The following is a 23,166-nucleotide window of genomic DNA, read 5'->3' on the forward strand; positions in this document are numbered from 1 at the left end:
CTGGTCCAGGGTGGTGTGTTTATGTGAAGCAGATGGTTGACTACTTTACTTTGCCAGCAGATTATGGAGTTGGCTTTGAACCATCTTGCGTGGTTTCCCAGGAATGCAGGGATCCCGTCCGCAGCAGAACGTTGCTGCCTTGAGCATGTTACCTGGGGTCAGAGCTGGCAGCGATGCTCTCATGTGGAAGGCGGCTGCATGCTGGGGTGGTCCTCACCATCCACAGTGTCCTGTGTGACCGAAGGCACACTGATGCTCCAGTGGCATTGAGAGGCTCCGGTCCTGCATGTCCCAGGGTATTTTGCAGGTGCCTTTTGCAGTGCTGAAAAAGCAACCTCATGCTGGGTATCCTGAGCTGCTGTTTCAGGGTTCCTCTCCCAACGTGCTGCTGCATTTGGGAAAGAAGTAAAAGGAGGTTGTAGCTGCCGGGCTGAGCGGTGTGGGCAGGGAGTAGTTGGTTCAGCATTGTCCTGCTTCTGCCCCAGGAAATGCCACCTTGCTTTGTACTCCCAAACCATCCCTGTTGTCTGACTCTGCAGTTCTGCAAGGCATGGGGTGACAGAGAAAGAGTAAGGCAGGATATTAGGAAAAACCTTCTGGAGGGAGGAATTAAGATAAACATGACCAGCTGTGCCAGAGATTGAAAGGTCTGAATCTTTATCACTATCAAACAGCTACTGAAGAAGAGATGGCATGGGGCTTTGCTTTTTTTTTGTTAAAAAACATTGGATGCTGGCGTTAAACTGTCCCAAGTAAATTAAACTTTCGAGAATCATTAAGCCCAGAACCTTGACCCTGGCCTCCCCATCACCCAAAGAACCATTGCTATTAAAAATGCAAATTTTGTTTTCAAGCCTTCCGCTCTTAGAGTTGATGCTAGGCTGTACCGACGCCTACCTGACATCAATGGCTCACCTTGGTGCTTGCTGTAATTCTCTAGCCAAGTGCTGCTGCTTTCACTGTCAGCATTGAGTAATGCTACAAGATCTCCATGGTCAGGATAGTGCTGTTTTATCCTATCTGTTCTTCCCCTTATTTTTTGAAAGGCAGAGCTTCATTCCCCTGTTTCACAGAGGTCCTGGATGCTTGGGTATCAAGGTTCAATGTGTTTTGGCAGCAATGGCTTGGCATAGCTTGGTGATGGTCTAGTGCCAAGTGCTAGTTCTTGCTTCATTAGAGATCTTCAGCTTAGTGGTGATGGAAAAGCATTCAAAGTGATGCAAGAGAAGAGTCCAGGGTCTGGATATCTACATTGTCCCTCTATGGGCTGCAAAATTTGGGCTGAAAAACTAAGTGGTGTTTATTTTTCAACCGAAAATTTTTATGCTTGAAAATGCAGATTTGAGTCAGCCAAAACTTGTCACTGAGTTTTGTCAACTTGTGAAGTTACTTCAGCTGGGGCAAAGAGAATTAAAACTAGATAATTTTTTTTTCTTTTTTTGGAAATTACTTTAGGTGGAATCTTATTTCGTTTTACTTTTAAAAAATGTTCAAGCCCTTGAGCAAAATTCCCCTTCTAGTGGTTAAGCGTAACCCATGTGATTCAATTTACACCATCATTTTTCTCTTTGTGGGGAAAGTGGGCTGGCAGAAAACCGAGCATTGGTTTTGATTTCTCTGTGTATAGACCACTGTCTGGAATGGGGCTGAACAAAAATCGTCATTCCCTTTGTACGCAGCAAGACAAAAACTTCTCTGTAACTTATATTTAAGTTACTTAAGAGCTGCAGACAGGAATAAATGGATATGATTTTCAGTAACCCGTATTTATACTATCACGTACAACTTCTAAACCTTCACAGCTATTGAAAATTGGGAAAGGCAATCCAGGAATATGGTCACTGAGAAGGGGAGTTATGTGATACTATATGGTTACTAGAAATTATTGATTGAAAAAGTGCCAGCTTTTTAGGAAACGCCATAAAAATTGACATTTTAGATGGATGGCAATTAAATCTGTAGAAGCGTGCTCCCTTCTCCACAAATAACCTATATGCCATATAGGAGTCTTCCTAAAGGAGAATACAAAGATATTTAAATACTTTAAATTTAAATCTCAACTTATGCTGGATGGTGCATTTACAGTGCATAATACTATTTTCTCTTTCCTCTGACTTTTTCTTCAAATCACTTAAGAGAAGGTGCTCTCTATATTGTACAGAGGCTGGAACAGCAGCAGGAAAATGTGACTTTGAAATAATGGGATCTGTAAGAATAGGCAATTTCATTCAAGTATAGTGATTTAGTGCCCTGTTAGTGTCCTGATGTGTAACTCCATTTTCAAAGACCGTAAGTTTCTTCACAAGCATAATGACAGGCTTAAAACTTGTGAGACTAATGCCACAGCTTTCTCTGTCCTCAGCTGTTCCACATAATTACAGGAGTAAGGGAATTTTGTTCTCTCCTAATGGATTAGCTCCAAGAGGAATAAATCAGATAATGTTATTGCCTTCTTGTTTCTTTCCCTCCCTCTCTAAAAAGCAAGATAGCCCATATGGCGCAGTGCAAAGCTAGGGCTGGTAGTGTTTTTTCTTGCCTACAGTCTGTGAAACGGATGCAATCCCAATTCTGGTGTCACCAGGACAAACATTTTAAAGTGCTCTGGATTTGTTGTTTGTTGCTTTTGGTACTAATTTCAGCTTCTGTGTTTGCTCTGCTCACAGATGATGGCCCTTACTCGAAGGGGAGCAAGGATTCTGGTGGGATGGACGCAGCCCTGGTCTCCAGGAGGCAAAGCATCCCAGGTAAAGGAGGCGATCAGCTCCTGTTCCAAAACATCAGGGCATTCATTACACTTTAGCTGGCTACCCCTAAAATGGGTAAAACGTCCCAAAACACCCATTTTTGGTGCATCTATCAGCAAGGCTTTTGCTGGAGGGCAGAAATGGATGGTGGTAACTCATCTCAGTGAGTGGTATGTTACTGGTGCAATCACAGTCTGGTGTAGAGCTGTTTATGGCGGTTACAGGGAGCTGGGAAAGGACTGGTTCCTGTGCTGGGCTGACACCCACAAAGAGGAAAACAGCAGCAAAGGAGAGAGGGAAGAAGTGCTGCCACATCTGAGCTCACTGGGCGGGGAGGGAGACGAGCAGTGTCTGGCAAGCTTCGTATTTCCCATGTGTGTCTAAGTTTGTTTTGATATTTAGTCAAAACAAACAGAAACACCCCCAGGGGCTGAAGAGGGAGTGGAGAAACAGTAGTACATTTGCCTCTGTTGGTGCTGGGCTTTGTCTGCCAGCGGCATACCAGCAGGTTTGGATGGGTTGCTCTGGAAAACTCCTCGTCTTCCTAATAAAGCCCAGGGCTTGATTTTGACTTCTGACCATTGATGACCCAGTCACAGGTTTGGCTTAGAGTGTTGTAGGGGATGGGGAGGAAACGGGGCCCTTTTGCTATTGCTTCATCATTCAGCATTTTTCGTGGGCGATATTCTGCATTCTCTGGGGGTTTCTGCAGCATGTTGCCACTGTACCGCAGCTCTGATAGAGAGAGGCTGACTCACCGCTCACAAGAGCCAGTACGTCCAACAGCCCCAGCTCAAGACATCTCAATGGGCAGGGCAAAATTCAGGTGTGCTCTTCCTGCCCTGGGATGCTCTGAGCAGCAAAATCCAAGCATATATGCCAATAGAAGAAATCCAAGACTACTCTCACATGGCACTTAAACACTATGTCTTGAAGGACCAGATCCTGCTTAACCAGCTCACTTTTACATCTGTGTGTGTCTGTGATAGCGGCAGTAGATTTATAGAGGCATTGGTCAAAATCCCTTATTGCTTATCTTGATAGATTGACCTCAGGGACTTGCCTTTTTTTCAGAGCAGTGATTTCTCCTTGAACCCATAACAATAGGTAATTGCACTCTGGGAGTTCTCATTTTAAACACTTATCAAGGATCAAAATTAAACTCCATTGAAGAGCTAATAATCTCCCCTTGCGGCACCATCTGTGTTGATCAGTTATGTCTGTAGTTGAGAGGAAATTTGCAGGATAGTGCCGGCTGGTGTTCCTTCCAGCACGGCGGGGAGGCCCCACAAAGTTTCTGGCAGCCCCTGGGATCTTAGGTTGGTGAATTGAAAACTAAGCTACTGTAGTTGGCAAGGGATCAAAACTGAGTTTAAAGAGCAGAACCATTATGGACCTGATGTTTTACAACAAGCTGCCAGTGCCACGTTAAATGGGTGCCCAGCAGTGCCTAAACACCTTCCAGACTGGCGCTAGATTGCTCGCATTAATCAAGTGCACAGATTATTCTTGGAAGTGCTTTATAAAATAGGTAGTGCCTGCAGGACTCGAAGGGAGGTGCAATTTCTGGTGTCACGGTGGCATTACACAAGGAGCAAAGTGCTAGTGATGAGGCACCACAGTGCCAAATGACACCGTGTTTTCTCCCAGTGAAAGAGGATGGAGGGGTGAAGCCCTGCACCAGCATGGATCTTCTGTGTCAATATGTTATTTAAGAGACCCTGCCTTGCTCTGGAAATCATAGTGTGAAAGAAGTTTCAAATGTTCCCTCTCCAAATACAGCATCTCATTTAAACCTGGTGGGGTTTGCTGTGAAAACAAACTCCTGGGCCATTTGTGGAGCTGGTTTTAGTCCACAGCTGTGGGACTGCTGTTTTCTGTGCACTGCCAATGCCCATCACCACCTTCTCCTGCAAGGCCTTGGAGAAAGGCACCCTGTGGGAGAGAGACTGTTTTCCTCCTGTAAAGTTGTGGGAGATTTCAGTACAGCAGAGATAGTGGAGGTGGATGGATCATGTCATAGACAAATTCTGCAAAAGCTTCTTAGAAGAGGCTCTGGCAAGGCATGAAAGTCATCTGATTTGCCCCAGGGCTAGTCCTCATTTGAGCAAAGAGTGCGAGTGCCGTCATGTGGGTTGATGTGGAGCTGCCTTTTGCCGAGTCTGCAGAGCTCTTGGTCTTTCCTTGGGCCGGTGCTGGCTCTCCTGCTAACTTACTCCCCTCCTCCATCCAGAAGTTGGAATAGTTTAGGGACCCTGTTTTTGTAAAACCCAGGCATGAGCTGTAATGGGATCAAAGCTGGGATCAGGTCGGGTTTATATATAGGTGCTGGACAAGCAAGAGTGTCATCTTGGACTAAAGGAAAGTAAAATGCATGCTGCCTGCAGCAAACAAAGAAGTAGTACTGGTGCAGCAGCCATGGGGTGTGCATCCCCTAAACCTGACCCTGGCATATGTATTATGGCTTGGAGTGCATGTGGGACCAGTTATGTTGTAAAAGTGACTCACGTCTTCAATTCCAGCTGTAGATGAGGTGGGTAATATGGAGAAGTTTGACTTAGACCAGGTGCAGATGGGTGGGGAAACTGCTGGGAGTGAATGAAGGCCATGCCTCTCTCTCCTTCCCCTGCTGATGGCAGGATCCCATCCTCTCCCATTATGTTCTTTATCTCCCAACTGTATTGATGTCTTGTGATATCTTTTTAATCACAATATTTTAAGAACCACCCTGTTCTGTCCATCCAGGCAGCCACTGCAAGTCCACAGCATCCTCCTACATGGTAACTGTGACTGCCTGACACGTAGCCCTCCTAACACCTTCCCCACTCTATAACAAACCTAGCTCCTCAGGTAGTCTCCCTGGACCATTGCAGAGATCCCATCAGCCTGGTTTTGAGTCATTCCACTGCCTCCAGCACCAGCACCTTGAAACACAAGGTTTTTATTCTCTCACAAGCCCTCACTCCTCTGCCTTGTCCTGCTTGGTCCTGCCTGCCAGACCTGCATGCAGACGTTTTCCCTCCACTGCTGTGGGTCCACCAGGACACCCTTCTGTTTCACAACTTAATTTTAAATAGACTGAAGCTTTCTCTTCATGGTAATTGTACAAGTCATCCCAGGTCTGCTCTCCCACCACCTGTAGGAAAAGGGTGTCCTTGGGATTGGGAGGAATGTGCCTTCCACTGAAACGTTTTGTCTTTATCCCTGATCTTTCAGAGGAGTTCAGAGGGGTCACCATCGTGGAGCTGATTAAGAAAGAAGGAAGTACCCTTGGGTTAACCATTTCAGGTGGCACAGACAAAGATGGAAAGCCAAGAGTCTCCAATCTGAGGCCGGGAGGGCTGGCTGCAAGGTGAGAAATGGAAATGGGGTGCAGAGAGCACAGTAAAACTGGAGAGGAATAGTTGCATGTTCTAGCTACTGAATGAATATAGCTGTAATTAAAATAGTTGGCACCTGACTCCCTTTTTTAAAGTGCCCCAGAATGCAAAGTTGTTGCTTCAGTAAGTAGAACGTCTTCTATTGTGAGTTATTTCCCATGCTCTGTGCAATTTTGCTCTGAAATTTTGTATAGGGATATTTGGGATTCTGTGAAATTAGGCAGCCTTGTCAGGAGAGCTGCATGGTACAATACATCTTGATCAAGTTAAGTGGTTTAATATTGTATCTGTTCTGAATACTGAGTGTGTAAGTAACGTTATTGGCTCAGAAAAGGAATGGGAAAAAGAAAGGCTCCAAGAAGCAGAGAAAGGGAAGGAGTAATTGAACAAGTTTGCAGAAAACAGGCAAAAAGAAAGATGTTTTCTTTTTCCCTGCTGGATTTTTTTTTTTCAGACAGCTCTTGGTGTGCTTCTCTTTGACTGATTGCTCTACATGAATGGGAACTGAGCAACAAAAGGAGAGGTTGTGAACACATAGACTGTGATTGTTGCTATATGTACACATCTGAATGCTTGCCACTGGGAAAGACAGATGGCTTTGATTTTAGCACTTCCCTCTGGTAGCAGGCACATGCAATCAGACAGCTAAGATCAGCCCAGCTTTGGTGGCTTGTTCAGAAAGTCCTCCAGTGACCAAAGGTTTCCCAGGCACGTCCAGGCTGAGTGTAGCAGACACTTTGTGCTACCACTGCTTTTTTTTTTTTTTTTCCTTTATTTGCAGAAGTGACCAGCTGAACGTCGGAGATTACATCAAGTCGGTGAATGGCATTAACCTGACCAAGCTGCGGCATGACGAGATCATAAGCCTGCTGAAAAACGTGGGCGAAAGGGTAGTGCTGGAAGTAGAGTACGAGCTTCCGCCAGCCGGTGGGTGCATCTCTGATAACGCTACTCTCTTTTCTTGGCTGCTTTTTGTCCTGGGGTACAGCTGGGCTTGCTTGTGCATTAGCCGTCATGGCCAAGGCAGTATCCAGGGGCATTTTGACGTTCTGCCTTCATCTGCTCACAGCGCCGCGGTGGATGCTGCAGAACTGTGTGCAGTCAGAGCAGAGCGCTTTTTCCAGCACAGTGGGTGCCTGTTCATGCACACCGGCGGGAGATGGCTGATTAGGTCTGTCTTGCCTCGGAGTGACTCGGTTGCACAGGCCAATCTGCCTCCTGATGCTGCTTCAGCTTGTTTTTCTTTTTCCCTTTTGGAGTGTGGCTACGGGAGTTTTTATTCAGTCTTAAGCATGTATTGCCAGATCCTCTTTTCTGAACTGTGGCAAGTGCTGTTATTCCTCAAGTTGCTTTGAAATGTTACGTGTTTTCAGAAAGGACGCTGAAACAATCTGCTTTCCAGCTAAGGGGCCCTGGCAGAAGCTGGCAAGCCCAACTCACATTAACAGGGCTTGTGTCCTGATGTGGGAGGCTATGTGCTCTTGCCCTCATTTGTTTGTTCTGATTAAAACAAATTCCTCAATACAGTTTCTCATCACCGTCTTTCCATTGTGAAATGATCTCCCCAGTTATTACATATTCAGTTACCCAGATCAATCAGAGAGTGACTGGGCAGAAGAAATAGAACAACTAAAAATAAGATGACAGGAGAAACAAAACTAATGAAATCTGAATGTTTTGTGCCAGATAGGAAGCTATCTTACACTTCATAGCTTTGCTATAGCTGCTGCCTTTACATGAAAAGCATTGAATGTATAAATGACCGTATAAAGGCGTAAGAAAAAATATATAACCTGAATTAGCTGAACCTCTATCCATTATCCCCCTCTGTTCTGCTGTAAACGTTAGTTAGCTTTTGCATACAACCCTAGTAAACCAAACTGTGTCTCAAGTTTTCCATGTTCTCATGCACACTAGAGATGACAACTCTTAACCTTTTTCCCTAGCTGTGAGTCTGGCTGTCAGGAATCTGATAAGCTGTACTTAACTAGCTAAGCAGCAGTGCCAATACTGCATGGCTCAATCAATAGCAGCAATGCAAAATGTCCTCACCTCTGAATGAGCAGGAAGAGCACACTGAAATAGTGACTTCTCTCCAATGAGATTATTGATGCTGTTTATGACTAATCCAAACAAAGAGGCACAGCAAAATACAGGGACTTGTCAATTATTGCCTTGCTCCAGTTCATTGTGGGCTTTTATCTGTGGTGAGGGTTTGTTATTGCTGTGTGCGCCTGCCTCTTTCTCTTTCTTTCTCTTTCCCTGGGCAAAGAGCAGAAATATAGTGCAATTCAATAACTTGTGCTTGTGGGTTTGAATTTTTCTCCCCACTCTGTAATTTCCTGCTTTGGAAGAGACCTTGCAAATCCAAGTCTAGTTTTCAGGCCACTGTGTCATATCATCTCTTTCATAAATAAACCAAACCCTGCGTTAACACTAGGTTAGGTTTCCCCGCTCCCCATGGTCTTACGAAAGGCTGTTGCAGAACTTCATGCTTGGATGCTTAGACAGAAATTGGATGGTTTCTGAACTCGTTTGTGGATGCTTTATACCCTTTTCTTGATGTGTGAGTATCACCCCTTAGCTGGGAGCCTTCCTATGCCTTGAGCTTTTCCCTTCTGCAGTATTTCCAGGCTGTGTCCCTGTTAGCAGACTGCACACAGCAGCAGGAGCAAAGCAGCTGCATGGGGGACAGTGTTTTGGGCATTTATTTGGCCTCACTGTATCCTGGTCCCCAGGGCTGCTGGCCTGCAAGGTAGTACCGTGCCGCCACTGTACGTTTTTGAGATTAATTTAAGGGCTAGTTTAACCCTAATTTGGGTGCAGGTTGCCAGCCCTCAGGGTGCTTGGCAGTGAGGACCAATGTGGTCAGTGAGGACAGTGGGGAGATTTGCTTCAAAAACCCCACTCCTAAGCCAAGGGGAAACGCTAGTGCGGACGTGCCTAGGGGAGCCTTCAGCTCCAATCCGCCAGGTTGAAGACAAGCTCTTAGACTTTTTTCTGATTATCCTTGTGGCCATTCATTGCCCTTGGTTTGAAGATTAGGAATTGATCTTTTCAGAGTGGACCAGGTTGAAATGCCATCTGGAGTTCTGGTTGGAGAAGACTAGGAAATTGTCCCATATTTACTGCAGCAGTTCAATAAATCATTAAATAGCAGGGGATGGCAAGGGACAGAAACAGTTTCTTTCTTTTTTTCTTTACTTTTCTACATTAAATAGTACTGTGTATTTAACATAAAATTACTGAATTGCCCCTAGGATCAGTTTAAAGGATTCACTTAATCTTTTTTTAAAGTCAAAATATGAGAGGTAAGAGAAAAAAACCCCAACCTTTTGCACTGAGGATTTGGGATTTTCATTTTCTTTAAGGTCAGCCAGTGACTTGATTCTGTACTCTGCTGCTGTTTTTTTTAATAAGTTTCCATCTGCAGCAGAAGCTCCTGGCTTTTGAGTAATGCTGAACGCATTAAAGCCAGCTGATAAACGAGATGGTTTTACTTGAATGTCAGAGTATTAACCAAGACAAATTTGAAGGGAGATGCACAACGCTGAGCTGGTGAAATCATCCTAAAACACAATGGTTGGCTCTGAGAAAGGTTCACGCATCCAGGTTGGGCTCTTTTTGCCTCCAAACAGGGAAGCTACAATATGGGTATTGGGCTAGACTTTCATTCCAATGCCATTTGGATGAGTTTTGGTATTGTTTTGCAGGGTGGTGTGAAAAAGGTTTATCTGGGAGTAACTGGGTCTTCCTTTCTTCCTTTAGTGCCAGAGAGCAGTGCTGGCATTATTCCCAAGACCATCGAGGTGTCCCTCTACAAGGAAGGCAACAGCTTTGGCTTCGTGCTGAGAGGTTAGTAGCTTCACCAGTGAAAAACAAAGAGGGCACAAGCACTGGCAGAGGTCATTTGGGAAGAGGGAAGAGAAAAGTAAGAAGATGAATGTCATAAACCTCAGCTGAGAAGTGAAAGCATGTCCTGGAGAGCATCCTGTGCAGCCTTCAAGGACTGCCAGCTGCCTAATCCAGGGCAGTCTTTTTCCTTTCAGGCTGTGTCAGCTGTTACATGATAAATGTCTCTCCTTTCTCAGCACTCTCATTCAGACTTTCAAACCTCCAGTGACTTACGGCTTTCCCGGTTTGATTACAGGGGGAGCCCATGAAGACTGGCACAAGTCCAGACCGCTGGTGCTCACCTACGTGAGGCCGGGTGGCCCAGCAGACAGGTAATGCTCGTGTTGCACCGCCAACGTTTGCTTTCGCAAGACAGACTGGCAGTTCTCACCGTGCTCTTGGATGTGTATCCTTCTTGTCCTCCTTGCTGGTGCCTCCCCAAGGCTTCTCATGCTGGTGGTGTGGGACCTGTGGTGTGCGGGGAGGATGGTCCGGTGCTCATAGGCTGACCCACGTGTAGATGTTATAAGGAGAAACTCCCCTTCCAGAGGCAGCCACTTTATTAAGCCTGTGCAAATGAATAGCTGATGCTGTGTTAGAAAGCAGGAGGCAGTCTATCTCGTCTCATGCCGCTAATTTAATATGATGGGCCTCGTACTATAAATAACCCAAACTATTGTCCCAAAGAGTGTTCAATTCCTGCAGGATCAAAGTAATTGACTTTTATATATATACACACAAACACCCACTCAATATGTAAACGTATTATATATATAAACATATATAGAAAAGATATCTAAATATAAACAAACACACATACAAAACCCCCTTTTGCCTGTGGCTTCCTACAGGGAAGGGTCCTTGAAAATTGGGGACAGGCTGCTAAGTGTTGATGGGATCCCTCTGCACAGCATGACCCACGCTGACGCCATCAACATCCTGCGGCAGTGCAGCCAGGAGGCACTCTTCCAGATCGAATACGACGTGACTATCATGGGTAAGGCCAAGATGGTTGTGGTGGCATTTTCTCTGACTGCCTGGAAAGTATGCGAGACTAGACACAGTAACTAAGGTACTCGGTTTCAGTGGAAAAACTGCTGAGCAATTCGCTGCCAACGCGGGTGTAGGGGGTAGAGTTCAAAGCTGGCTTAGTCGAATGCATTTGAAATGCCCTCATCAAATGACATGTCTTGACGGGAATGATGACTGGTTTTAGAGGAGGGGGAAAAAAGGTATTTTCTAACGTAGTCAAGGAGGGCATAGGACAAGGCGGAGTTAAAGGGGGCTGGAGCGCTCTGCCAGCACTGCAAATACTGCTATTCAATGTGTGCAGGGGAGTGAGCTGCAAGCAGGCAGAGACTTGATGTGGCTGTGGCTTCGGTTCTGAATTTTGACCCTGCTTAATTCTGGAGCTATTCCCTTTCTTAGAAACGTTAGTTCAGATCTGCTTCTGAAATAAATGAGGGGTGATCAACTGATTGACCCCAAATAAGAGAGAATTTACTGGAGGGCAGAGGATGCGTATTTCTAAAGAGCATTCTACAGAGTAGATGTGAAGTTTGAGGTTTTAGAGGGTTGGTGGTTTTTTTTTCATTTGATTTTCAGTTTCAAGCCCTGGGAAAGGGCTTATTATTAGCTACTGTAAAGTCATTTTGAGCTGGCTTTGTGACATACAGCTGTTACTGCAGGGAGTGTCGTTAATGAGTCTAAGGTTACCACAGAGTCTGAAGCTGTGTTGGTTCTGGAAGCTCATTGAGCTGTGCGTTAGATTTTGATGTTGCATATACATCTCCAGAGGGGTTTCTGCCCCCACTGGAGCCCCAGGCTGGACTAGGTTGGAGTCTTTTCCACAAACCTCGCAAACCAGTCCAGCACGTCTAAGCCTAGGATCCAGTGAGGAATAGGAGTCCGTAATATCAGGTTGTTTTCTGATTTGTCAGTGAGGAGGGAAGTGAAAAGGATCTGCAGCTGAGAGAGTTTAATACCGCACCACCCCCAAGGAAAGAGAGCTGAGAACGCCAGAACTTGCTCCATGCAATGTGCAAGAGTGTTGTACCAGGATAAGGGAGCTACTCCTGCCGGCCCTGAGGGCTTTCGGCTTCCTTTTGCATCTCCTTCCCCCAAGCTTTCCCCTTCCTTTCAGCAGAAACTCCACAAGCGTGGACATATGGGGTCTCTCACGGGGGTGGAGGCTGCCAGGACCTGGGCAGCCATGTGCCACGCAGACACCTACTCCACTGGGAGAGCTGGAAGGAAAACCTGATGCCTCGGCAGTTGCCTGCACGCTGCCTGGCTTCTGCCGTGCTACAGGAGCAGCTTCTCTTTAGAAATTGGCTGGTATTCATGAAAAAGAGGAAACACTTAAAAGATGGAAAACAGAAACTACCCAAACCCTATTTTCTACCTTTCTGTACGATTGTGGTTGTGGTAACTCTGCAGCGGTCAGTAAGGGATGTCCGTTCCTCTCCTCACGGGCTGGCTGGGCTGGCAGCTCTGCCTGGGGAGGGGACAGGCGAGTTAAGGAGGGATTTTGCACAGAGCTGTCAAGTCTGAACAATAGCAAACAATTAATGGTGCGTGGGAAATGGGCTTTTTGGGGGTTTTGTTGTTTGTACAGTCCCCTGGTGCCTATGTTGCAGAAAGTTGATTATTTTAAAACCTGACTTGGAGCAAAAATAGCCATGAAGGTGTCTTGGTATTTCTCCTTGGGTAACTCTCCCACCTAAAACTGTTAGGGTTGAGTGAACACAGAGCAATGGCAGGGTTTTATGCAGTGATTCTCCACCTTGTGTTGCTACACAGTGGACCACAACCAGATACTTCCCAAGATGTAAAACCAGCCCCCTTCTCAGATAATTTCTGCATAGAGAGTGCTTCTCCCCAAACCTGTAAAGGGATATATTTGCCCTGCTTTCTTTTAAGGCAAGATGATGCAGAACATGTAGCTTAAAACAATCTCTGCAGACAGTTTTGCCAGGCAACAGCTAATAACTGCAATGGGAGATGAGTGTATCATCCCCAAATCAGAACTATTACAGACATTCTCTTTACCAGACACAGGAAGATGATGAGGGAAGGGAAGAGCAGGTGTTGGAAGTAGTGTGGGGATGTTATTAGCCTGAAGGGAGCACTCTTAATTCCCATTTTGAAAACTTGGCGAAGGGGCTGGGGGGACACGTGGCCACACAGTTCACTTGATTCATTATAAGAGCTGGAGACACCACCATGAAGTGGTGCTTGGCCTGTTCATCCCCAGGGAAAATAAAGGTTTTACATTGCACTAGCTCTCTGCTGCAGCTCTACACGCCGGGGTGGTGTGGGCTGACCCTCGAGGGGGGAAAGCTGTTTTTCCACATCTGCCCTTGGTGAGAGACCAAGGCTGCTGCGGGGGAGTGTTGAATCATGGCATTCCCCAGCTGGCTTCATGGTTTTCCAGCCAAAATTGTGCGCTGAGGATGAGCTGCAATGGGCCAGCCCTGTTCTCGGTGCTTTCCACTGCCACTGAGCATCCCCTGGCTGTCAGGCTTTCACCAGGGAGGCCAGCATAGGATGGGGCCATGGCAGGCTTTTAATCAAATGGGCTGAGATTTCTCAAGGCCACCAAAGGAATTAAATTAATCTGCCATTTCCATTTAAAAGGAGTGAGAACTGGGGAGGCACCTCCCTTGGGCATCGGGAAAATCTCTGCCCTTTGCTGATGCCAGATAAACGTTGCAATGAACAGATGCTTTCCTGTGGCAACACTATCTCATCGGCCTTTTCAAAGGGGGGAAAAAGAAAAAAAACACCAACAAATAAACTGATCAGCCAGAAACCGGTGCCATTTGAATAGTTATTCTGTAAATAAGCTGTGTGTGCCATGACACAAGGCGCTGGGCTGCAAGTCTTTAGGGTTGACTCATGGAGGGAGGAAGCTCTCTGCCAGAGATGACGAATGAGCAAAGCAATTTGCTGTGTCCTTGTCCTCCACTCCCTTCCCCTGGCTGCCCCTCCGCCCATTCATTTTTAGGCTGAAGATTTTTAGGCCTGTGGGACTCTCCTGCTGATGGATTGCAGGGCTGGTAGCATCCCACAAACGGGTGACCGCTCGGCGTCTGCTGAGCGGTGGCAGTGGGTAGGGCCTGAAGAGGGGCCCATGAAGTCAAATGCTTCCATGTGCCTGTGAAGCTGGAGGGATCACGAGCCGCTGGGCTGTGTCAGGAAGGGGGCAGCTCCCTGGTTTGCTTCTTCCTTTTTCCTTTTTTCCATTTTCCTTTTTATTTCTCCATTTTCCTTTTTCCTTTCTCCTTTTTCCTTTCTCTTTTCTCTTTCTTCCTTTCTCCTTCTTCCTTTCTCCTTTCCCCCTTTCCCCTTTCCCTCCTCTCCCCCAAAGTGCATTACAGCAGGGAAAACATCAGCCCTACCGGCACACCTCACTTATTCCCCAGGCAAGTGCTCATAACATTTTCCACCCTGGTTACAAAAGCCAACCTTCCTTAGGGAGGCGAGCAAAGCCAGGTGAGGCTCAAGGAAACCTAGTACAAGGAGGAAAAAACCCCACAGTATTTCCTCCAAAATAAGCTGCTGAGAGAAAGGTCCTTAAGAAAACACTTGTTATCCCCCAGCTTTGAGTGGTGGGGTAACCAGCTCTCCTGTACCTTCAGCACTGGCGTGTCTGACTACCTGGAGCAGACTCTGTTTCCCTTGTATCTGTCGTGATAATGGTGAGTACCCCTCAAGCATATGGGTATGAGCAGGTTTTGCACAGCCCTTTGTGTCCTCCTGGGGTGAGCGAGGTGGACAGAGCGATGGGATTTGCTGTACTTGAGCATATTTTGGTAGGCTTTCCTCCTGTTTTGGTGGAGGAGGTTAGAGGGTTGATTAGACCTGTAGTGAGTCACCTGGTGGCTGCTGATTTTCCACCTGAACGTTTTGAAATGGCTAGAATTTGGGTTTGGAAGGAAAAATACGGGCAGGATTTGGGGGCAGATGTTAACTGGTTCAGGCTAGAGCTGCTGATACTGAATTTTAACAGGGTACTATCCAATTCATTTATCCTATTAATTTAGACAATGTCACCTAAAAAGAGCAGATGTCTTCAAAAAGGTGGAGGGCTTAAGGGTTTATTTGGTTACTAAAACTATTGTTTCTGAAGATGGATGAAGATTCCCCCCAGCAATGTTAGGAGATGTAAAATTATTCATTCAGCAAAGGGGAATGGGACTTCTGGACCCTGTCTGACTATCCACTAAACAAGCATGTATTTTTGGACAAGTTGTGTGACAGCTGTGCCTCAGTTTCCCAATCTGTAAAATGGTACCGTGCTCCTCTGGGAAGCACAATTCATTGCTTGCAAAACACTTTCAAACCCTTACATGAAAATCTGCACAGCCATGCAAGGCAGTCTATGTATATGGGTTTTTCTGTTCCTTGGTAACAAAACCCTAGAGAAATTATGCAAGCTGCTGTATCCATATTAAACTTGGTGTCACTGGCCTCAGTGATCCTTGTTCTGCAACAGTGTGATTTTTGGCCCTCAGTACATGCTGAGCAGCATTTGAATTAAATATCTTGTGAATGCTGAGCCTCCAGAACAACTGCGTAGACTCTCTTGGCTTGCGAGAAAGGATCTTGCTTTAAGTAAGGTGAGATTTGCTGTGAAATGCAGAAGAGCTGTGGATGTCTTTTCCACAGATGCTGGGTGAGGTTGCAGCTGTGCGTGATGGTGCAGAAACGCCTTGTGGTGCCAAAGCAGCAACGCCAATTGACTCCCTACAGTAAGGTTATTGCACGGCCTGCCGTGGCCTCTCCGTGTTTCTTTTTAAAGTACCTTGGGTGTAACAGCCCCATGTTAATCGTGCCTCCCAAATATTGCTAAATTGCAGACTCCTGACCTTTGATTTGAGCTAAATCTTTCCCTAGAATACTTAATAGATGCTTGTGGTATTTCCTCAACACATACCTCTATAAAATGGATTTGGAGCAATTCTCATCTATGCCACTGGAGATGAGAATTAAAAGGGACAGTGGGGTGGCCCATGCTGTGTGCGGTAGGAGAAGGGACTGTGGGCTGGAGACAGGACTGTGATTTCCTACAGTCTTATTGATCACCTAGGTCCTGGCATGGGAGTAGGTACCCAAAGCTCACTCTTCTCACCGTCATGCTGAGACCTCCCTGCGAAACACTTGGCAAAGCTGAGAAGCTTGGATGCTGGGTAAAACTGAGAGGAGTAGGTATTTTCTTTGCAAAGAAAGGTCTACCACTCCAGCAAGGTTTTTTCATTATTTTTTTTTCCCCCTGTCTCCTTCCCTTCAGCTGGAGGAATATAAGTCTGTGTCCCTCTTCAGAGGATATGTGCTAGACACCCGCGCTGCAAAACCAACATATAGCTGGTGTTTGCTGTTGGAAGAGATCCTCAGTCTCTTGGTGCTTCCTTTGCTAACGAAGGCTTATGTGCACCTTCCACAGGCTTTAGCTGGGCGCTTTGTGCATCTTTTGATTGAACTGGGACTGTGCTTTTTGCCAGGGCCTGCAGATCTCCCCAGTGGTCCTTTTCAACAGAGAATAAACAATGTTTTATTTGACTCCTGCATAACCTTTAACATGGCTCATTCCTCCTCCTTCCTCTCCTGGGAAAAAGGGCACTGTGAGTAGACCAGAACGTGAACATCCCCTGACTGATCCCCAGGGGAAATTTCCAAGGGAAATTTCTGTCTCCAGAGACTCAGCATCTTCAACAAATCTCAGGAAAGACCTCGCTGCGGCTTAGCTTCTGAGATCTGCATTAATGCTCCTGTTTATCAGAGAGGAAGAATGAGCCATGCACCAAGTTTTGGAGCCAAGTGGCATCAGCATTTTTAGTGGAGCACAGCCTTGGAAGAGAAAAGCCTTACTATGAATAATTAAGGGCTGAGGAGGCATCAAGCTCTCAGAGGGCTCTGCTGGCCTTTCCTTCGAAGTGGATGACTGGGTTTCCATGAATTGCTTTTGTGGGGGGTCAAACTACACGTGGGGTGCTGGTTGTGGGGTGTCTGGTGGTGATAACACGTTCTTGAATCCAGCCTCTTTATGATGGCTTTAGGTAACGAGGAAGCAAATGTGTGTAATAGAGGTGGAGGGAATTTCTGTCTAATCAGCCAGAGACACAGGCTTTCTTTTTCCTCCCCCTTCCTCAGAAGAGATGAATAGGTATGGTGCAGGCTTATGCTAACAGGTGCAATTTCGTAGGAGTTTCATCGTCTCACTTACAGCACCTATTAAGCTTATTGCAGAAATGCATCTTTTAAACATGAGTTACCCCTGTATTGTCTGATGGGAGAGAGGAGGCTTTTGTAAGCATGTGGGTAGGTATCATTGTGTTTCTGATCCCACTGTCACACTAGAGGAGCTGAAACGAGCAGTTGAGGTGATATTTTGAAGCTGGTACTGAAGCATACAGGAGTTGACTGACTTGTGTGCAGGTCATCAGCACACAAGACTTCTGAGTACTTCAGAAAGTGGGATCCTGTTTCTTTGTGCCTTTTTTGTTTGTTTGGGAAGATATAACAGTGATGTCCTTCTGATCTTCCTTTTTTGTGCTTTAATACTGTTGGTGTGACTGCTGCACAGCCTTTGAGCAATCTCTTCCTCGATCTTGCTATTTAACCCCAAGAAAACGGGGGGATGAGGGGGGCAAGGGCAGGTTCCCTGAGTGAATTGTTGTAATATCTCTTCACTTCATTATCATATATATTTTGTACAGAAGCAATTTGCTTCTTGAGTTTACTTCTTTGTTAAGTTACCAAGGGATACAGATGGTAGGATGTCCAAACTACAGGTTTGCTGATACACGTGGCAAGTCAGCACTATTGGCCAACGCCTTGCATTTAGAAATGGAAAAGGCTGAATGAGAAGTCTCTTCAGATGCTCTCTTGTTTTGCAGATACTGTAGCAAATGCTTCAGGTCCTTTACTAGTTGAAATAGCAAAGACTCCGGGCTCTACACTAGGAATCACACTGACAACAACCACGCACCGAAACAAGCAGGTCATCGTCATCGACAAGATCAAGCCAGCCAGCGTGGTGGACAGGTACGGATCTGAACAGACTGCTCCTAGCTCTGCTTTACCTTTCTCTGCTGCTTTTTTGTCCCTTTGTTAGTTATATACCATTCTTCCCTGCCTTGCCTTGAAATGGCCATGTCCACATGTTCTTAGCACTAAGCGTGCTAAAAATATCTGACCCAACACCAGTGGACACTCCTCACCGGGAATGAATGTAACTCAGTGCATGTGAAAGCTGAGCTCTGTTTTAAAAACCTCAGATCTGACTGCCCTGGAGCTGTGGAATGGCAAAAACCTATTCTGGAAACTTCTGGCTAGAGCCTTTTCCTGATGGGCAAGTCAGCTAATCACTCTTTACATGGGGATGCAGGACAGACTGTTATGCAGCCCTAGCTGTGGTTAGTCATGTTACTGAGCTGAACTGCTGGCTCATAGGACTTAACTACGCTTGCTGGATGAGCCCTCAGCCATCCAGACTAGCTATGAGTGGGCACTATTAAAAACTTAAAAGATCTTTCCCAAGCCACCAGCAGCACTGATTCAAGCATGAACCATCTTAGTTGGTATTTTGGGCAACGCTTGAACCTAAGGTTCAAATTGGAAGTAAAAAAATGAGATAGGAAAAAAAATTCACATGAATTCCAACAATAATTCACAGTTGGATTTTATATGTGTTTGCTCCCAACTGTAAGGACATGGATTTTGGCTATGTGTATAATTACCTCTCTTGCTGTTTCCCTTGCAGATGTGGTGCGTTGCACGTTGGCGACCATATTCTCTCCATTGATGGCACAAGCACAGAGCACTGCTCCTTATTAGAGGCAACTCAGCTTTTAGCTGCCACTTCGGAAAATGTCAAGCTAGAGATATTACCTGTTCACCAAAGCAGGCTGCCTTTGAAGCCTCCAGAAACAGGTGTGTCCTCTGTGCAAACACTGTTGGTTGCCCTCAAAACTTAAAACTTACTTGAGGTCCCTGCTGGGGTTCTTGCTGCTTTTGTATGCTGGTAACAGACTCCAGAGAGACATCTGTGGAGGGGAAAAAAAAAAAAAAAGACTTTTTGATGAAGTGCATGTGATTAGATGACATTCTTCAAGGATGTGAATAGGAAAAAAAAGGTAACATCTGTGCCTGAATGGGGAAATTGGAGTTGGGAATCCCAGGGTTTTGTAGTGCTGAGTGCTGTGCAATCCGCTTCCTTAGTACCTCAGATAAGAGACTTTAATGGAGAGGGAGGAAAACAACCTTGGTGCTGGCAAATGTCTTTCCAAGCTTGGTTTTCATTTGCTGATACCTAGTAAGGCTTTGTAAAGGACATGTCAGTAGCTAGGCAAGGTCCTGCTGGACTTCCTTAGGAAACAAAGCTGTAACATATATGTTCATCTTCTAGACGAGCTTGTTTGAATGGCAGCTGTGTCTGAGCAGCCAGGGGTAGAGTGAATGCATCTGTAGCTGCTGCTTTCCACCACCCCCACCAAAGAAATACTGGGGAAAAAAATTCTGGCTCCAGTGAAATCAAGCCCCAAATGCCTGTAAATGTCGTTAGTAATTCACCCTGGTGAGCATCCTTGTTGCCCACCTTCAGTTTCTCCTTCCGTTGAGAGGCTGACTCAGGCTTTCATAGAAACTTCATTGTGAACATAGCCTCAGTACTAGCAGATTTTTTGCAACTCTGGCCTGCAGTTTTGTTACAGTCTGTACTGGTGGTCTTGTAATTCAGGTGTTTCAGGCTTGACTGTTCAGTACCAGCCCCTTTTGCAACCATTTTCAATCACTTGTCTCTCAGGGACATGCATTTTAATAATATTGATGCACAGTAGCCCTGGGCACAGCTCTTCTTTCCATTCTCTTCTACGGCAGTTTGGGGAAAGGAGGTAAATGTCTCTGTTGTCTTCTTTAACATGATGCAGTGAAACATAAAATCTAATAACATCTTTATGTCTAGAAATAAATCTCTTACACGCCCAGTCCAATTTGTGCAGAATTAAAGCAGTTTAACGAAGGGGATGGCTGTCTTGACCTTTGTGACCAAGAAAAAATGGAAAGCTATAATCCTTTTTCAATGGCTGTTAAAAAGAACTATTCTCCTCCTCCCATTAGTGCCCTGGTCCTAATCTTCTTTCAGAATATATGCATTCAGCAGCAGCTCAGGAGAAGGATCTGTGGAAGGACAGCTTGGCGTGTTCAGAGCCTTCTTACCCAAACCTCCATACATCAGATCAGTTTGCTGTGGCAGAAATACAGAACACAAACTTGGGAGAATAATTGCAACACATCAATATGAAAAATAAGGATATAAAAATTGTTCCCATTTTTGATTAAATTCTTTTAGCACGTGAGGGATCAAAGGGCAGGATGCTGCTCATCCACATGGCTGTTAGGAGACAGAGGTGTGTGGTAGGGACCAGTGCTTGGGCTTGAACCTTCACCAGTGCTGATGGAGGTGGTGGGGAGAGGAAGGGGAGCACTTTGGGCAAGAGGAGCAGCTCACAAAGCAGTGCTCCTCGGTGGTGTAGTCAGCCACGGCACCGTGCAGCCCACGGTGAGCAGCTGAGAAACAGCAGCAAAGTTGACAAACTGCCTTTGGACCTGGGAGAGACTCTGCCTTCTGCTGCAGACGCCAAGTGCCAGCACCACAGGCTGCTTTTTCTGAGTTTAGGGAAGCAAACAGGGGCTGTAGGGAAAAATGGGCCATGCAAAAGCAAACTGTCGTGGCTGGCAAGAGAGTGAAGCCCAGGGAAAGCAGCTGAGGAGAGGAGACCTCGCAGACACATATCCCTGTTCAGCACTTGGATTACCGAGTCCTTCCAGTGTGTGCCTGCATAGGGCTTGTCGTTCTATTTTTTAAAAGTGGCTTCTCATGCAATCAAAATCCAGTTATTGAGGAGGTGGAGAGGGATCTGAAGCTGCAGCGGCCATGCAAAAATAGTCTAATGCTGAAGCACGGGATTTGTCAAACTAAGTTCGCTTTCTCTGTGGCTCTGGGGGCATTTGGAGGGTTTGTGGGAGGATTACGCCCTGCTCACAAGATCAACGGGAGTGGATGCTGCCCAGGAGCAGTGCTGGGATGGATGGATTTCCTCAGGCAGAGATGATGTGCGAAAGCTTGGGGAAGGGTGTTGTAGGTTTTTATCACAGAATTGTCCAAAATCTCTTCTCTTCCCCAGTGCACTGGCAGCTGAGTTTCAAAGGCACTTTTTTCTGTTGTCAGATATGAGCTAAGAATTTATAGACAAATGGGAGAGGTTTAATTACTATAAATGGATTAAATGATTTTTTTATATATGCCCATAAGCTCTGTCCCTCATGGACAAAGTGTTTAATTTTATTAAGAACTTTCCTTTTTGTCTAGCTATAGCTACATTTATTAATTTGATTTTTGTTTTTGAAAGCTGCCTGGCTGTGAATTTACTTCTGAATCCACAAAATAGAAACCCCAGAGCTGGAAGTGCATTTTGTAAGAGCTTGATAGACTAAGTGCTAAACTCACTAAATGTTTACCAAAGACTAAATATAATCACTATATTGGTTGGAAAACCTGACCTAAATTATTTGATGCCTGTGATGCACGCACACAAAATGGATTTCCACTGTTAAAGGCACTAACCAGATGACCTTTAGATGAGATCTCTGGGTGGACTCACTAAATAAACTGAGTCCCTGTCCCAGGTTTGCACTCTCAGAAAGCTCTGGTAGTACCAGTGCTGGCAGTGTTTCTGCCTACTTGGAGGACACAGAGCCTGGAGGGGATCTCACCCTGGGAAGGGAGTTGCCAGCCAGCGCAAGCGGTTGTGAGTTAAGAGCTCTGGGATAACTCGTGGCTGCAGTGATGCTCCGCTGTGGGATGCTGTTCATGCTTAGCTGAATAAAACAGATGCTTGCAATCTTGCTCGTTAGCCAGAAATTCCGCTTGGAAGAAAATAGATCTAGACAGCATGGTGCAGAGATTTGGGAGAAAAAAACCAGTGGTGTTGGGCAAGGAAAACCAAACTGACCCTGTGCTGCCCAGGGGCAAAAGGAGCGTCAGTGAGAACAGACAAGGGACCCATGCCTGGGGGGTGTTCGAGGCACTTCAGAGGAGACTTGTGGCAATGTGACTTGATGTCGCAAAGCCACATTTCCTGGGCAAGGGATTTCCAGATGATGGATGTCACCCTGCAACAGATTTCTGCCAACATGTGCTAGGCTGGGGTTAGGGTTGAAGCTAAAGTAGTTGTGTGCCCTTGAACAGAGTCTGCCATTTTGGTGCCATGTTTTACTTTACTGCTTGCCACAGCGTTGGCATCTTTTCCTGGTCAGTGGCCCTCTGTAATTGCCTTTAAGCAGCAGTGTATGAAATCCTCTTGTTCTGGTGAGCTGGAGGTGGCCCTCCGCTACTCCTCTCTTCCATCCATACGTGCATTCCCAGCCAAGAGCAGCCGCTAAACAACCAAATGCTGAAGTCAAGCGGAGTGCCCAAAGCAGTCCTTGGCACGTGCGGACGGCTTTGAGCCTTGTCCCCAGGAGGGCAGCTCTGGCAGCAAGGTGGGAAAACAGCACGGGGAGGTTTCCCCAGTGCTGTCAGATAATGCTGATGGTCTCTGCGGGAGACTTATGGCTGGAGGGACCTTCTGCACGTCGCACAACAGTCTGCAAATGGTAACGACATCTGTGTGCTGCCAGCACAGCTTAGTCAGGCCGTAGGCTCAGGATGTGTTTTTTTTATGGGGAAGAGGGGGATTTCTGCCGCTTTGTATCAAGTGTCATGAAGTTCCGTGGAGGTGCGTTTTCGCTGTTGGTACTTGACATACTGTGGTTGGGTCCTGACTCCTTCAGAGCCAGTATGAGGCTCTTTTCTACAATCTCCTGGCTTATGCTTCTTACCTTTTCTTTCTCTCACTTCTCCTCCCTGCCTGCCGTGATTTCTGCTCCACTGGGTGCCATCAGTCAAGGTGCAGAAGAGTGACCACCACCACTGCTGGGACCCCTGTGTCAACTACTGTCACACTCACCACCCCGGGCACTGCAAGACACCCACCTGGAACCAGACGTCTGGACAGGATTACTGCAAATGTAACCTCAGCGCATGGCGTTGCCCCCATCCCTCCACGTGTTCGTTCATGTTGTGCCCCTCCATTTCCTTAATA

General features: G+C 46.1%; 1 protein-coding gene across 1 annotated transcript in view; it reads left to right on the plus strand.

Moving 5' to 3' along the window:
• The window catches only part of GRIP2 (glutamate receptor interacting protein 2), a 291,701-nt gene that overhangs the window by 226,668 nt on the left and 41,867 nt on the right, over positions 1 to 23,166 (plus strand). The window contains exons 2-10 of the mRNA XM_075053453.1: positions 2,664 to 2,744; positions 5,961 to 6,096; positions 6,906 to 7,051; positions 9,893 to 9,979; positions 10,275 to 10,350; positions 10,870 to 11,015; positions 17,920 to 18,067; positions 18,786 to 18,955; positions 22,967 to 23,092. Of these exons, the coding sequence (XP_074909554.1) occupies positions 2,664 to 2,744; positions 5,961 to 6,096; positions 6,906 to 7,051; positions 9,893 to 9,979; positions 10,275 to 10,350; positions 10,870 to 11,015; positions 17,920 to 18,067; positions 18,786 to 18,955; positions 22,967 to 23,092 (1,116 nt within the window). The remainder of the gene's footprint in view (positions 1 to 2,663; positions 2,745 to 5,960; positions 6,097 to 6,905; positions 7,052 to 9,892; positions 9,980 to 10,274; positions 10,351 to 10,869; positions 11,016 to 17,919; positions 18,068 to 18,785; positions 18,956 to 22,966; positions 23,093 to 23,166) is intronic.

This window comes from Buteo buteo, chromosome 21 (genome assembly GCF_964188355.1).
Source record: "Buteo buteo chromosome 21, bButBut1.hap1.1, whole genome shotgun sequence".
Taxonomy (NCBI): Eukaryota; Metazoa; Chordata; class Aves; order Accipitriformes; family Accipitridae; genus Buteo; species Buteo buteo.